Below are 16,701 nucleotides of genomic sequence, written 5' to 3'. Positions count from 1 at the left end.
ATAATAGGGTAAACAAAAAAAGGACAACAAGCACATCAAAAATCTGAACTATGAATTCCTATAAAATTAAAATTGAGAGATGGGAAAACACAAAACAACAATAATATCCAGATAAAAACAGGTGATGCAAATTTGCTTCAAAACAAAGTCTTAAGGCACAGCCTGCTGAATACTTCAAAATTGAAAGAATCTGTTATCAGTAAAGCTCTTAACAACACTAATTACTCTTATGCTCTTATTTTGCTTCTCTTACTCTTTGCCCTCAGTGATCCATCCTTCAGCTTTTTCCCAAGCTTAGTACTCTTGTTCCTCTTTCCATCTTGCAAAGACAACTTACTTTTCTTTTGTTGCTCAGCTTCTTCGCCTTCTTCTCACCATTCGACTCGCTAAAATATATACTACCCTTCTCAGCTTTGCCCTTTTTTACTTTCTTAACTCCATAATCCTCACTCTCCTCAATGTCTTCATCACTGCTTTCCTCTACTGCATTACTACCAATAACATCATCATCACTTCCCAGTCCATCTACTACACCAGTGTCAAAGTCCATATACCTAACTTCATGAATCCTCCCTTTATTCTTCTTCCCCTTCTTCTCCTTAACCTCAACTAAACCACCATTACTCACTTCTTCGCCTCTCTCCTCAGCAACTTCTTTCTCCTTAAACCCCTGAATCTTGAGTTTGATATCGGGCAACGCTTGATACAAAGGCAATGCCAAAGAATCACAAAGTCTCAAATGCAAGCTTCTCACACCACCCCATTTCTTAGGAACCATTTCAACAACACCCTTTACTGCTTCCACCACATTCTCAATAATTAATGCACTTTCCATTGAAACCTTACCAACCTTCATCACACAACAAGTTCCAGTCTTTAAGTAAAATAACCCGGATCCACAACCTCTTTCCAATTCTTGTGCGTCAAATCCAAAGGTAAAGGCAGCTTCTTTTTCTTAAAAAATTGCTTACCAGGTAGCTTAGGAAGCAAATGAACAACCCTTCTGTCAACCAAGAAAAGATCATATGAATCACAAAGCTTTCTTTTTGCTTCAAAGGGTTTGTAGTTAGACTTAAGCTTTGAAATTTTGATGACTGCCCCAGCTTTGCTTGCGTTCTTCACCGGCGCTCGCCAGATGTATCACTCATCCCGCTCCGTGGTTTTTGATGGGTATGTTATGGGATTTAATGATCTTTTTTGCATCATCTAAAGTGAGTTTTGAATTGGGTCTGTCATCAATGATGAGGCAAAGCTCAGAGGAAAAAGGGTCGTGAAGAGGGTGAGGGAAAGGGATTTTGAAAGCGTTGGTACGAGGTTTTGGTGGGATTTTTTTAAGAGTGAGGTTGAGGTAGATGAAGTCATCTTGTGGGAGTAATTGGGGTTTTTGGATTTTTGATTTGGAATTTTTCCATTTGAGAAGGGCGTCTACTGCCTTCTCTATGGCGGCGCGGCTGACTTTGGCAGCGGTGGCGGCGGAGGAGGGTGGAGGAGACTCCATTGTTTTTTTTTTAGAGTCGAGGATGAAGACTCTACAAAACCCCGGCTAAAACCCTGTTGTGCTATATGAACAAGAAGTAGGAAAATGATATGGATCTACCCTATACTTTTCAAATTTGCAAAGACCACCCCAAAGCACCTCTTTTTTTTTTGGTGTGTGTGGTTGTTTTGACTTTTGAATTAACTGTTTTTTATATCAATAAATATACTGTCTTAAAAATTAAAAAAAAATTAAATAAAGTGTTTGAGACACAAAGTGAGTTCATAAAATTGATAGAATGTATAATTTCACTTTAGTTAGTTCAATAAAAGAAAAAATTTTGCATCATAGAAGTCCTTAGAATTATGTGGAACATCTTATAAAAATTATTATTAGTTGTCCTTTAGAGATTTGGGCATGATAGATTTGCCCTATGGCTCTTAGAAAAAAGATACATGTGACTTAAGTCTAAAAATGATTAACAAAATTCTAAAATAAAATTCTTTACATGATTACAAAATAAAAGTAGTTGCACTTCCAAAATGATAAAAACAAGGATTACAACTCTTTTATCTCATGCACAAATTCTAACCTATTCCATGGTTCATGTTGCATATTTATTTACCTCAATTGAATATTGATATTTAGAATGAGATAAATCAATCTTCTTTCTATTCGATTATTCCTTTCAATTTATTTATTAATATTATAAAATTATTGATGTATGATAAAAATTTAAACCCTTGATTTTAGTTAAGAATCTAAATACCTGAAATTGAAATATGTCATATTATAAAAGACATTAGAAGGAAAATAGCACCAGAAATTTGTAAAAAACTAAATCAAATATTAAAACTCGATTTTAAAATTAAGTCCTATGTTTTATGTATGCCTATTTTCAGTAGCTTTAGAGTTTAGAGTAGTGCTAATTGGACGAAAAAAAAGGTAGTACAAATATAACTTCTTAATTTCTAAGTTTTGAATGAAAAAAATATATTATAGTTTACTATAACTTTAACATTAATGGGCTTTAAATAAGGAAATCTATAAAAAAAAGATAAAAGTTTATTTGCTTTTATAATCCTAAATATTAGGATTCTATATATATATATATATATATATATATATATATATATATATATAACTGAATTTAAATTAACAGATAATTTTGAATTTATAGATAAAGTTTTTAAATTTGAATTAAAATCAAAAAGAAATTTATCTTTTGTTATCATGTTATCATACTTAATTCGGTTAATGATCATATGCAATCATGTAGGAATTTTGTTATCTTATTTTAAATTATCTATATATATATATATAATATATATATATATAATATAATATATATATTATATTATATTAAGGAATAAAGTTACCATTATATTGGCATTGTGATTAAGCCAAGTGGCAAACTAATAAATGCAATTAGTATATGTTAATTATTAATTTTGATTAATATATATATATATATATATATAATAATATAAAAAGATAATTTTGAATTACAGTAAAGTTTTAAATTTGAATTAAAATTAAAAAGAAATTTATCTTTTGTTATCATGTATCATACTTAATTCTGTTAATGATCGTATGCAATCATGTTAGGAACTTTTGTTATCTATTTAAATTATTGAAATACTACTCTGCGCCTCTGGCAAAAAAAAAACTACTCATATGACTATAAAACTTTTTTACATTTAAAATCCTATAATTATAATTCTTAAAACACTATAGCTAGATTTGAATAAAGCGAATTTCTTTTAAAATGTAATATATAGGTACCCTCTATGTTATCCAGTAACAAAAAAGATAAAATCAAATAAAAGTTTACTTACATATATAATGAAAAACCTACATGGAGGAGAAAAAAAGATCACAAAAATCAGTCAATACTCAAACAAGTTGTTTTCTTTTTCTTTTGAAGAACGTTTGTTTGAAGAGTCAATTTGTATAAATGGACATCAAACAAATAACAAAACTTTGGCTATACAATTGCTATCATTAATTTCAATTTAGCACTTATAGGAATTGAAGGGTATAAGCCGAAACTTCTTCATTTAGCGCAGTCAACCCAACATTGCAAGGGTATAATATTTATTTGTTGAGAATATTAGTTTTGAATCAATAGAATGATGTGAGGGTTTTTTTTTCTCGAATTCGATAAGAGCGATATTGGTTTCTAATTGATAGTTTCAAGCGTAACAAAAAGAATATTTAGAAAAAAATGGTATGAAGTGAAATATTTTTTTTAAAAATGTAAAAATAATTTAGAAATGGGATTATTTTAAAAATATAATATAATTTTAAAAATAAAAGATATGATATTAATAAATTTTAGTAGAGTAGAAGTCATATCATGGATAAAATTAAAAAACGGAAATCTTATGAATATTACATAAATATCTGGCTAGATTTATTGTTTACTTTTTATAGCTAATATACACAGATCATATACCACAACACACGATTATACACATATTATATATGAATTATATATAAATTACACATCCTCAATTTTTTAATTTAAGTGGTTGGGTGAGCACATATTTAGGTTGGTTAGATAAATCCAAAAGAAAAATATGAAAGAATTTCCAGCAAAGACTAAAACTATTAATAAAGTTTTTATGTAGACAATTTCTATTAAAACTTATTCTTTTATAGCGAAATAAATTAATTTTTTGTAACCATAGAAAGAAAGACATAAAAATTTGGAAATAAGAGATAATAACGAATTTCTTCTTCTGTTTCATCTTTGTTGAGTATACAAAATTTAGAAGCTGATCTCATCGATTTCAAATATTTTTTTCAACTCAAATACATAGATTATAAGATAAAGATATCTTAGAATATTTTTTTTAATTTACATTGTGTGTCGTTTATAAATAATCACTATTGCCGACAAACTGATATGATTTCGATTTAAATTTAAATGCAATTTGAGTAGTTTGAATTGAAGTTAAGCCAAGTATGGTGTCGATAAAAATTACTTGCAATGTTATAGAATAACAATCAACTAATTTAACATTTAATGATTCAAAGAACAAAAAGTTTGTATATATAGGGTATTCAAAATTGAAATATGTGGCTAGAGATATTGATAAACTCAAAATGGAGTAAAACTGAAATAAAGTTTCACCGGCTAAAGAATCATTTCAATTTTTAATTAGCCAATTAAAGTAAATTTTAAATTAAGGATAATATCTTCACTTGCATCATTATAAAGATAATCACTATAATATATATATATATATATATATATATATATATATATATATATATATGTTTTAGTAATTGAAATTTCAAAATAGAATTATTTTCTGAAAGATAACACCGTACCAAATAAGAATTCAAGTCGTAGTAAAAGAGTCACATCGTAACCAAAGAATCGTTCATATTGTGTCAACCTTTGTGCTTTGCCATAAATATGAGTTATTATTTCGCTTTGTGGCTATTTTTAGGTTCCAATGACACCAATGAGAATGGTGCAAAAATAAAATTATCAGTACGAGATTTGAGAAAATGTCCGTCTTTTCATGTAGTATTTCTTAATTAATATCTAACGATTATCTATAATTATCTAGAAGGTTTAAATTTTAAGATTATTATATATAATTCAAATAACTCAGATATTTAACATGGTTAATATCAAATATCAAAATGGAGTCATACTGGGGAAAAAATTCACTTGCTAAAGAATTTTTAAATTTTTTAGATAGCCGAGTAAAATAAGTTTTGAATTAAGGATAATATTTTCACTTAATTTATTATAAAATAAATTATTATTGAAAAATAAATTTTTAGAAACTTAAATTTTAAAATAGAAATATTTTTTGAAAGAATTCAACACACCAAATAAGAGTTTAAGCAACAATAAAAGAGCCAAGTCGTATCCAAAGAGTCCTTCATAGTCTCAACTTTTGATTGTTTATCCATAAATATGAGTTATTATTTTGCTTCCTAAATATTTTTAGGATCCAAGGCGAGAATGGTACCCAAAAAGAAAAATAGAATTATAACTTGAAGATTTGAGAAATTTTTAATCTTTTTCATGTAGTGTTTCTTAATTAATACCCAATGATTATCTATATTTATCGAGAAGGTTTAAATTTTTAGATTATTTATATGTAATCCATATAACTTAAATTGAATTGGACTTATAAGCAGTTCGTTTCTTCACTTTGATATGATTTCCAATTTATAATCAGACGATTAACATGGAAATTGAGGGTCTACTTCTCCTCTATAGGTTCCGAGACTTAATCAATGTAGCGTCATGGTTAAATGAGTTATGGATTAAGCTTTTGTTTGGAAAACGGACTTACACCGACGACATTGCTACTTTAAAGTTTAAGAAAGCTATAAATAAGAAAACGAGTAAAAAGGCAAATAATACTAAAGAATAAATGAATGATAGTAATTGAAATTGGAATTAAATTTGACCGATTGATTGTGTGTTAATCGAATTTCGCTGGAGGACGGTGTGGTTTGGAGAGAAAAAGTACAAATAGCATGAAGTTGAAACAAATATGATGTAACACCAGGATTCTAAATCCATCAAGTAGAGACAACAACGATGCTATAATTTCCTCTTCTCTTATTACAAAGCTATGTGCTTTCACATAGCTCAAGCAAAGAATTCCAAAGGAAGCTCTTTTCTGGGTATGCATTAGTTAGGACTGACTTCAATCTGCTCGTTTCTAACTTTTGAATATCAATTGACAGAGTCATTGACAGTTGCTGATAACAAACAAATAAAATCAACTGCGCGAAAAGTTTAGAAGTTACTGTAAACTTGAAACAAATATGAAGAAGCATCATACCTTTTTGAGCCACATCATATAAGTTGCAGCAAAGGTTGCTTGAGCTTTATGATCCTCAAAGTCACTATCAGGTACATTTGTGCAGGAACGGAATAGTTCTAATTCATTATCTATGAGCATGTCAATGTCAACTGTCTTGATGTTTCTCTGGTTAGAAGGCAAGGATCTATCATCATCACCGCATGCAAAATATCTTATCCAGCATGTCAAGAGGAAACGGCGATGAAGCCACAATGCCTGACAGGAAAACAATAACATGAGACGGTTTCTTGCAAGCTTTCAAGCTTGTCAGAATTCAGAATATCTTCATGAAGCAAATTAAAGAAAATTGAGATACAGATAACAGATAAAGGACTTAGGACAGATGCAATCAAATTTTGTGCATGGAACTGATCATATTTTTTAAGTTGAGGCATCAGATTTGGGAATCTATAACAAAAGATCAACATGAACATTCTATTGATCTCATTAAGGAGTATTATAGATGAAAGAGAAGACGATTCAAATGAGATAATCTCCATAAATTTCCAAGAGGTGTGTGTATATCCACTCCAACACCTTGCTGTCAAATTAGACGTTTCACTTACTTTTGTAAACCTACATAACTTAGTGTGCAACATTAAACGATTGACAGGAATGGTACGACTCTACATGCACCAAAGAACTGTCTGGGGAGACTTCAGGGAACTTTCAAACATCACTAAGTCATATAACCAAAAAAATTGTTATTGTGAAAACCAGTGTGATATACATACCTCTCTCCCCACATAACGTTTTATCAGCTTCTCCACCCAGTTGAACTCCTCCTATCAGCAGATATTGAACCCAAAAAAAAAAAGAAATTAGCAAATTGCAAGATGCCATGGCTTAGTATTTGTCTATAGACGACTTACTGTTTTCAGAACCAACAAGAATGAAAAGTAAGACTTTTTCAATCCAGATATTACTCCAGGATTTTGGCATTTAACACTAAAAGCTTCAGAACTAGTTGAGCATTTTACTAGAAGTTCCCCACCTCTCCATCAGGAACTTTAACTTTCGATCCTTTTTCCACACTGATCATTCCTGCAACACCTTAATGCACTTTACTAGATAAAGGCATTTTAGTGGAACTCATAGTTGGCTAATTAAGGTTGAACCTCTGTGATTTTCTGAGGAGATTATTATGAAATTTTTTAGAATGATGATGCTAAGGCTTCTCCTATAAGCATCTTCTGAGTTCATTGTGAAAATAGAATCTTTACACAAATGACAAATGCCATTCTTTTTTAAATTATTATAATTATATATAGGGTGTAGGAGAAGGGGAAATGGGGGAGAGGATTACATGGTGGAGAACCGAACCTTCACCAACAAGGTGAAAGTTCAAGTAACCAACCAACTGAACTACTAAGATTCCCCGACAAATGCCATTCAATTTTGAGGAAACAACCACATGAGCAAAAGCATACCTTCAACAATTCATGAAGTTCTGGATCAAAGCTAGCATCTCGATCCTTGTTATGCTGTGATTCTTCAAACAGACGAAGCATTAACCGCTGTGTAGACCAATGTACCAAAATAAACAACATTATACCTCCATGCCTTCCTCTATTTGAACTTTGAATGGAATAAGCAGTTTCACAAAAGAGACAAGCAAATCAAGATTCTGATGGAAAAAATTCTAACATATATTACAAATGGCCATCAGTAAAGCTTTTCACCCTCTATAAGCAAAGGGCAATTACACGATTAGTTCACAACCAGCCAGCAGCATTTACCAAAAGTTAAGACGAAAATAATAGCTCCGTGATGGTAACTCACCGCACGGTAATGAAAGCAAGAGTTATCAGCAACATGGAGCACAGCCCAGTGCCGTGACTTGTCAAACTCCTGCAGCACCTGGATGCATGAATTTAAATCCATTTGTTAAGAATTATATATACCATATTGTATATATAATATTTCAAAGAGATGAGTGCCGCGGAGATGATTGGCTGGGGCTTAAGAAAATGAGCCCATCTTCAATGGAAGATCAGGAATATGTAAGACACTTTATCACAAATCTATAAGAGACTATGACCACTGACAAAACTTTGCCTTCTCTGCATAGCCAGTGAAATGGCAGGAAGTCGCAAAAGAGAAATACCACGAACCTTTCACTCACCTGTTCCCCTGACATGTAGGAAACTAACCAGCAACGGTGATTCCATGCACGATAGTTCATTTTTGATCTCTGTAACAACAATGAGAGCCAACTTAGATCTCAGCGACTAACTTGCAGTAATGAGTACAAACATTGGTAATAGATTAATCCAAATCAGAGTGGATGAATACAAGTGAGCCAGTAATTGTTCAAGTTTAACCAGAGGGTCCAAACTACCACATACACCCCCCCCCCCCCAAAAAAAAAGAGAGAGAGAGAGAGCCCCTCTCAATTATTTGAAAGGAACTTTAGGTATTAGAATTACCAAAATAATTGAATTATGACATTAGTAGGAACAACTTGGACATTAATACATCCAAGTCATTCAACTACAACACTTGGTATGAGCCCACCTATTCCGGCCTCAGTGGGCAGAATTATCTCAGTGAAGCTTGTGAACTGAACAAGTTGTCAACATGTGTGCATTGGTTCAGACAGCACAAATATTCCACACAAAAAGAGTAGTTTTCCGGGAATGATAAAGCTTTTTTTTGTTAAAGACCCATCTGTCAGAAAATTATCATACGTTTTCTATTATAGAACCAAAGTACTTCAAGAACAGATATAAATATGAACCAGTATATCTCGAGAGAATCCGTGGAAACATTCCTAGTATCAATGATAGCCACCTTGTAATATAACACTCAAATATTGATCCACCAATAGGCTATATGTATGCAGTTTTCACAGTATGATCCAAAATAAGACCTCAGCCAGTTTTTTCACTAACTCGGATTCTCTTTCCATAATCTCTTGCAGATTTGAACAATTTCCAGCAATCATCTTGATCACCCACCTCCTATCAGTAATTAACATTAATAAGCATCTCGAACTACTGATCATTGAAAGGGTAAAATAAAAATTCATTTCAAACTAACTCCCAGAAAAGACAAACACCAACTTCCAAGAAACGATTAAAAAAAAGTTGTATTAACCTCAATTAGAGAAATATGTGTGTCATACTTTCTTTTTTCTTTTTCTGCGATGCCTTACTAGCTTATGTTCAGATCCAAGTAGCGTCGGCCAAGCCGAACCTTAAATTTTTCTCCGCGGATGACTGATCATTGAAAGGGTAAAATAAAAATTCATTTCAAACTAACTCCCAGAAAAGACAAACACCAACTTCCAAGAAACGATTAAAAAACAGTTGTATTATGTGCGTCATTATTTTCTTGTTTCTTTTTCTGTGATGCCTCACTAGCTTATGTTCAGATCCAAGTAGAATTGGGCAACCAACCCCCCCCCCCCCCCTAAAAAAAAAAAAAAACCACCCCCCTTCGCTCTTAAGATTCAATTTTTTTCTTTCATAACTAAATTTACATACAACTGGAGCATGTGACTCTAAACATGCCCCCAAAAATCATAATCCCAAAAAGGGGATTTGAGACCGCAGATATGCCAATTCATCATATGCCATTACCATGCTTCATCATTAACATCCAAGCATGAGCTTATTGTAAACAGGTTTTCAAAGTTCGATACGAGAAAAACAATCTTGAGCGACCAGAGATAGAAAAAGAGAGTGAATTGAGAGGTTCATCCATGTAACAGAATGGACGCACAAAACAATAATTAAAAAAAATTTGCGCATAGCGGGAGCTTAGTGCACCGGGCTGCCCTTTTTACATATGAGAAGAGAAGTATGTTACCTTTGGCTCCACGTTTGTTCACTTTTAGGTGAATGCGAGAGAACCGCAGCTGAAAAGATAAGCTCATTCATGAACATGGACAAAGATTGCTTCTTTGACAAAACTAGCTTCCTGGGGGGAAAAACTTTATATGGTCAGGACTAAAAAGTTTCTACTGATCTTTTGCCGATATATATCATGCGTTTTAACTCACAAAAGAAAGACTTCTTTAAGGATGTAGATGTTAAACAGACACCATAGCTCTATGAGTCAACCATTAAATTTCGCTTTTGTTAAAAAAACTCAAACCATTAACGTTCACTATTTCCATTATCGTGGAGTCTTGTATTGTCCTTCAGACTAAAAAAAATACATTCTGCTCCAGAGCTACATTTTCAAGATCAGATATCCATAGAAGGTATGTATCTGGTCAAAAAGCTATTGACAGCTGTCACCATTTACAACGAACTGAAAAAACAAAACTTTATGTGTTCAAAACAAACCTGGAATTCCACGCTGAGCCAAAATCACTACTTAGAAGCAAAAGTGCCCTGCTGTGCTTCATCAATTCACTTTCGAGACGAAGTGGAGAAGATGAGGGACAAGTTGAAGCATTTTTGTCATCTCTCTCGTTGTAAATGCTACGGTGCACTTTATAACTTTTATATGCATCCACAAATGCATTCTTAGCCGCAACATAAAGCGGAAAGAGAACCCTAGTTGAGATGCCCAGCTTGTGATCCCTAGCCCAGAAAATTGTCTCAAAACTTGACTTTGGCACAGAACCAACAGATGTTGAAGGAGTCCCAATATCCTCATTTAATGCAGCAAACTGGGATGGGTGAATGAACCCTATTTCATCACTGGACACAGGAGATGCATGTCAGATTGCTAATGACAGCATCACTCTTGAACTCAACATCTCAATAAGAGTAAAAATAAATAATAAGAAATATGCAGATGTAATATGGATAGTTAAAAAAACGTTAGCGAGAAGAGTACAAGAATAAAAGTTTATCACCTTAGCTGAAAGGAATAATTACAGTGACTTTTAAAGAACATTCTTAAATAGAGGTATCTTACAACAACAACAACTATGCCTCAATTCCAAACAAGTCGGGGTCGGCGATATGAACCTCATTTCTTTATGTAAGCTCAACTCATATCATCATCATCATCACAAAAACAGCAGTTCCTTCTTCCTTGTTATGATTTGTAAACAATAGAGCTTTCTTTCAGGAAAGAGGAAAATTCCTCATCATAATACTACATTAAACAATGACATCCTACCCTAATGTACAAGTTGAAATGATTTAAGTGCTTCAAAGATAAAGAAAACATTGCATTACATTTCAAAAAGACGTGATAGCACAGCAAAAGTCTGAAAATGTTTGTATAGCCTAGAAATCCACAGCTCCAAACAACAAACGGTTCCTTTATCACACTCAGATGACTCATGGACTTCCATTGTAGGACCATCGTTGGAAGCTCATGAGACAGTTCTCCAAAAAATTACGTCACTCCACTAGCCATATTGTTCAGAAATAGAAGTTAAGAGACTATTGTACGAAGTTCATATGATGCTACAGTAACCACTCCAACCATGGTCTTATTGATTATTGATTCAAAAAAACAAAAAAAAAAATAATGGAATATTATCATTGAAATAACCAGGAAAATTGCGTCCATATACAGAGACGGGGAGACTTACATTAGAGGATCAGACTCCAATATGCCCTCTAATTGATTCAGAAGCTCCAATGGACCAGGTTCGCCCATCTAGAATTGGTTTCTAACTACAAGAGCTGTTTATTCCCCAAATGTACGCCGATTCCTAGAATTGGCTGCTGACTCCAAGACTATAAAGAAGTGGATAAAGTATTAGAGTTGCATACGGAGATATAATTTAAATTATGAGACAACTTCTAAAAGCAAACTATTTAAGGGACCTATAATTGAGGATTGGCTCGAAAACTCAGCATTCACAATGATCCAAAATGCTCAGACTCATGAACAGTTTAGCACATATAAAAGAATAAACGAAAAAGCTACATGAAGGCGAGGTGGCAACCACATCTGTCAAATTTCCCAAAATAACAGGTACTATACAATTTAGGAACACTATTGCACTCGCTATTTATTCATTAGTTTAAGATGAACTGATACTTTGGAATTTCAATTTTTGCAACTGCAAAACTAGCATAGACTGTCAGTGTTCTACACTTATCATTCATTATTAAAGAAAATATTCTTCTTTTTTATAGGAACAGATTAACAGAAAACTATTGCACCTTGGTTTCAATCCAACTAGAAGAGCAACACAGCCTAAATATTCTCCTAATGATTTGAGTTTTGATATTTTCTTAAAAATAATAAGTCAAGTAAGACTTGAGGACAAATCAATCTCTCTGATAAGTGAAACACAAGTACAATTTATGCCAATTTCTTCAGCATACATTTCTTTTTAGTACTGTGATTTAATAATTCATATAAAGTGTCATCCACTATCATAAACAATGTCCAATAAGGACGCTTATGGAATTAACAATATAGCAAAAAAGAATTAATTGGATTCAATTTTCAAAAGAAAAAACTTACAAAATTGCCTCAAGGGGAGAGCTTGTGAGCAAGATTTAAGGCTTCTGGGATTTGCACAGATGTTTCAGATGAAAGCAATGATTTTTCTGCCTCATTACAGGACATCTTCTTTCTTTATTTCTCACTGTTTATAATGGTTTTTGATTTTAAAAAAAAAAAATCAAACAGATTTTAATACTTGGAAGATATAAACAAATACCCGAAACACCAAAAGAGTTATTTACAAAGAAAGTTGAAAACTTTGTCAAATTTGCAGCAATAGGGAATGATGAGCCAAAAAACGGAGGAGGGATTCACAGAAAACAGTTTTCTTTTTTAAATTTATTTTATGTTTGGTAGTGAGGGTAGATTTGATTTGGACGGCCCACTTTCATAGGCCCAATAGATCCACGTTTTCTCTTATAGCTCTAGCATTTGGTTTAGGCCTAAAATACAACATTGACTGCTGAAACTAATTGCATTATATATATATATATATATATATATATATATATATATATATATATATATATATATTCTAAGGTTTTTGTGTTCTCCGGCACAAGTTTAATAGATGGACTTGAAATTTGAGGTAATTTTTTCATTAAAAATGAGGGTTATCAGGTGGATTAATCTCATTTTACTAAACCAAGGTCTTGTTTGATGTCTTAATAGGCAGAATTAAAGACCTTCCTGAACTTGACGTTTTTTGGCGAGTGTACACCTTAACTATTCGAGGTCCTAAATACCCCCTTCAACTTGGTTTTTGAAAGTTATTCACTCCTTAACGCGCTACATGGCGAAGAAAGTAACTTCAAATGAGTTTGGGTGCGTGAAGGTGCCATTTAATCGCCACATCAGTGTCAAATTATCATTTTTCTTAAATGTTGTTGTATCTCCAACTATAAAAATGATGAAATGACTTTTTTAAATTCCAATCCCTATATCACCATTATCATTCCTAATTCCATTCATATTCCATATTCTCATCATATTTTCATATTCATTTTGTGATATAGCATCTTCTTCTTGCTTTACAAAATAACAAATTTCTCCCTAAACATCAGCATAAATTATGCTTAATAGGCCTTGTAAATACCTCAAATATTAGGTGTATTTTCGGAGAACACTACCCGCTGTAATGGTGTTAATCCCGACATGTGGGACACATTTGAACAGTGATTGAGACCCATTTGGGTTGGGTTTGTCGGTTTCTTCCACCGGGGCTTTACTTAAAACTGATTTGAGTTAGATTCTTCCACCTGAGTCTTCGCCGGATTCTTCCGACGGAGTTATATTTAAAACTTATTTGAGTTTGAAAGGACCCATTTGAGTCTTCCACCAAATTCTTTATCGGATTTAAGTTGGCCACTGAAATGGCGTAAAAGCCCTGATCTTTTATTAGAGTTTTAAATTTTTAATTAAATAAAAAATAATTTATTTTGGCACTGTGTACATCCACATCAGATGAAAATTTCATATGGATTGCGCGTGGATGGACAATGCTAAGGTCCAACAAGTTAAGGAGTTAATAACTTTCAAAAAACCAAGTTGAAGGGGGTAATTAGAACCTTGAATAGTTAATGTGTACATTCGCCAAAAAGCGTCAAGTTTAGGGGGTCTTTAACTATTCGGCCTATCTTAATATGTGGATGTGAATATGTTATTGTATTTTTTGCTAATTTTGGAGTGTTACTTTCTGGATATCTTTAGATTAAGGATTTGTACTATTGTAGTTTAACCTCTACGACGAGGACAGAGACCTCCGTCAAATTTAATATTCACATTGTGATATTAAATAGTTGTTACCTATTGTTACACGTAGTTGAAGTTAAAACATGGAATCGCACTTGTAAATAACCCAATTTTGATAATGATTTTCAGTTTGTAACAAGACAATTAGCATCCGGCTTCTCCTCTACAAGTTATGTGGCTTACTCAATGAACCGTCATCATGGGCGGAGCTAGTCTTACAGTCGCGGGTTTCAAACTCAGTAACTTTAGTACATATATAATACTTATTTTAAAAAATTATTGAATAAATATAACTTGTTAATTTAAAATTCGAGAAGTTTTATTATGTGTCTCACACAACTTACATTAGTTGTGTGAGGCTCCTTTTTGTCTCATAAATTTGTGGACCCCAATCTTACATTTCTGGGTCTACAAAAATCTGGATCCATAAAACTGTGAGACAAAAAAATGCCTCATACAACTAGTGTCAGTTGTATGAGACACAAAATAAAATTTTCCGTTAGATGAGTTTTGAATAATGCTTATGTCTGAAAAAATGGAGGCATTTGCATCTATACCCGCCTTTTGGGTCACGTTTTAACTTATACCCGCTTTGCAAAAAAAAAATTGCAAGCGTACCCACTTTTCGCGTAACTTCAGGCATACGGACCTGAAGTAGCAAAAATTTTTGCCTGAAGTGTAGCAAAACTTCAGATATTTTTGCATGAAGTTTGGCCCGACTTGCAAAGGCAATCACGCAAACTTCAGTTCATAGTGTAAATGGCAAACTTCAGTTCAATAAAACAACAGCATGTGTAGGCTGAAGTTTTTGTTTGTAATTGCTGAACTTCAGCATTCTAGTAGCTGAAGCTTTGTTCTGTATTTGCTGAACTTCGGCATGTTTTAGCTGAAGCTTTGTTCTGTTTGTGATGAACCTCGGGGCTGAAGTTTGTTTTGTATTTGCTGAATTTCAGCATTCTAGGAGCTAAACAACAATGAATTTAATAAATCATGATTAGCAGCGATTGATGTTGTTCATTTCAAAGATTAAAAAAGAATGAAAAATATTTTCGATATGAAAACAAGTTACTACAGATAAATTAGAACAAAAAACGAATGTGCCTGTAAAGCTAAAAGATCTAACAGGTTAAATTATTGTGAATAAGACCAAACTGAACATAATGGGACAAGCAGATATATATATATATATAAATCATCAGGCTAGAACGCATAACAATATCTCAATCTTGAGCATTCACCATTCAGAAAACGAAGGAGGAGAAGGAGGAGGAGAAAGAAGTCTGAAGTTGTTTAAATAGTGGGTACAAGTTAAAACTTTTTTAAAAAGTGGGTATAGGTTAAATGGGGGCGACCAAATAGGGCGCCATGTGCAATTTTTACGAAAAAATGGAGTTAAATTAACATTCGCAAAACTAATTGAGTTTCATGTCCGACTAGGCGACTATCGTTTTTCTCATTCTCTTCTCCGACAAACAGCTAACTACCGCTTCCCTAGCTTTCTGGATAATGCCCAAAAGAAGCAGTTTCCAAAAGCTTCTTTTCAATTCTTACACAAACTGTTCACTTGCATTTAATTACTTGTATAAGTTATTAGCCAATTGTATCACTCCCCCACACGTACAAAGGAAGTAAGAAGAAGCTTTTTATTTTTTTTAAGAGAAAAATGTCTAAAGGTTGTGACCTCTTCTTTTTCAACTTATACTGTTACTACTAACGTGTGATAAAATAAAAAGACAAAAAAGAAAAAAAAAACTTGGCTTCTGATATAATTCATAACATATCAAAGTATTAACTTAGAATGCATGAATGATGAATCTCCAAATTTTATTTTTAATTCCTAACGACATAAGAAAAAAAAAAAAAAAAAAATNTCTATATATATATATATATATATAACTAAGTAGGTATTTTTTCAATCAAAAAATTCTTCTCAGTTTTAATTATACCTACAGTTATGAGTACATGTAATCTTAATTTTTAGCAAGTTTGATGGCAAATGACATTTCATTATAAATCTAATTTTATTAAGAATATCATTTAAGGACGTGTTTAATTTTGTATCACCTATCTTGGGGAGATGTCAAACATTTAATACTGGTATTGCAACTAAGATTTCCCCCTTATTAATGACAAAGGAAAAAATGCAGAACGATTAGACAGTGTTCCTGTTATTGCCCCAGAAGTTTCGCAATCCAGCTAATTCTGAACAAGCTAGCCTTCTGTTTAATTATATATATTACTAATTAAGTCCATGAC

The 16,701-nt window shown here is 32.5% G+C and overlaps 1 protein-coding gene and 1 pseudogene across 1 annotated transcript; both read right to left on the bottom strand.

Annotated features, from left to right (window-relative positions):
- Positions 1-45: 45 nt before the first annotated feature.
- Positions 46-1,642, bottom strand: LOC109207480 (annotated as a pseudogene).
- Positions 1,643-5,880: 4,238 nt separating this feature from the next.
- On the bottom strand, positions 5,881-13,024 carry LOC109207479 (protein prenyltransferase alpha subunit repeat-containing protein 1). Its single transcript, XM_019370409.1, has 11 exons — positions 12,712-13,024; positions 11,825-11,972; positions 10,617-10,976; positions 10,135-10,245; positions 9,194-9,284; positions 8,447-8,515; positions 8,104-8,181; positions 7,752-7,838; positions 7,056-7,106; positions 6,301-6,537; positions 5,881-6,217 (listed from the first exon to the last, which is right to left on the bottom strand). Exons 2-11 carry the CDS (start codon positions 11,890-11,892, stop codon positions 6,086-6,088), a joined length of 1,284 nt encoding a protein of 427 aa, XP_019225954.1. The 5' UTR covers positions 11,893-11,972; positions 12,712-13,024; the 3' UTR covers positions 5,881-6,085.
- Positions 13,025-16,701: the final 3,677 nt, after the last annotated feature.

The sequence above is a fragment of the Nicotiana attenuata genome, unplaced genomic scaffold, assembly GCF_001879085.1.
Source record: "Nicotiana attenuata strain UT unplaced genomic scaffold, NIATTr2, whole genome shotgun sequence".
In the NCBI taxonomy this organism is placed as follows: Eukaryota; Viridiplantae; Streptophyta; class Magnoliopsida; order Solanales; family Solanaceae; genus Nicotiana; species Nicotiana attenuata.
This window is presented reverse-complemented; position numbering and strand designations above follow the sequence as displayed.

Excerpts from the sequence above, each read along its gene's own strand:
- LOC109207479 (XM_019370409.1), bottom strand. The coding sequence starts at position 11,892 with ATGGGCGAACCTGGTCCATTGGAGCTTCTGAATCAATTAGAGGGCATA. Across the intron at positions 9,285-10,134 it reads GAACAAACGTGGAGCCAAAG|GAGGTGGGTGATCAAGATGA; the intron begins GTAACATACTTC and ends AATTACTGATAG. Across the intron at positions 8,516-9,193 it reads TAGTGAAAAAACTGGCTGAG|AGATCAAAAATGAACTATCG; the intron begins GTCTTATTTTGG and ends TTGTTGTTACAG.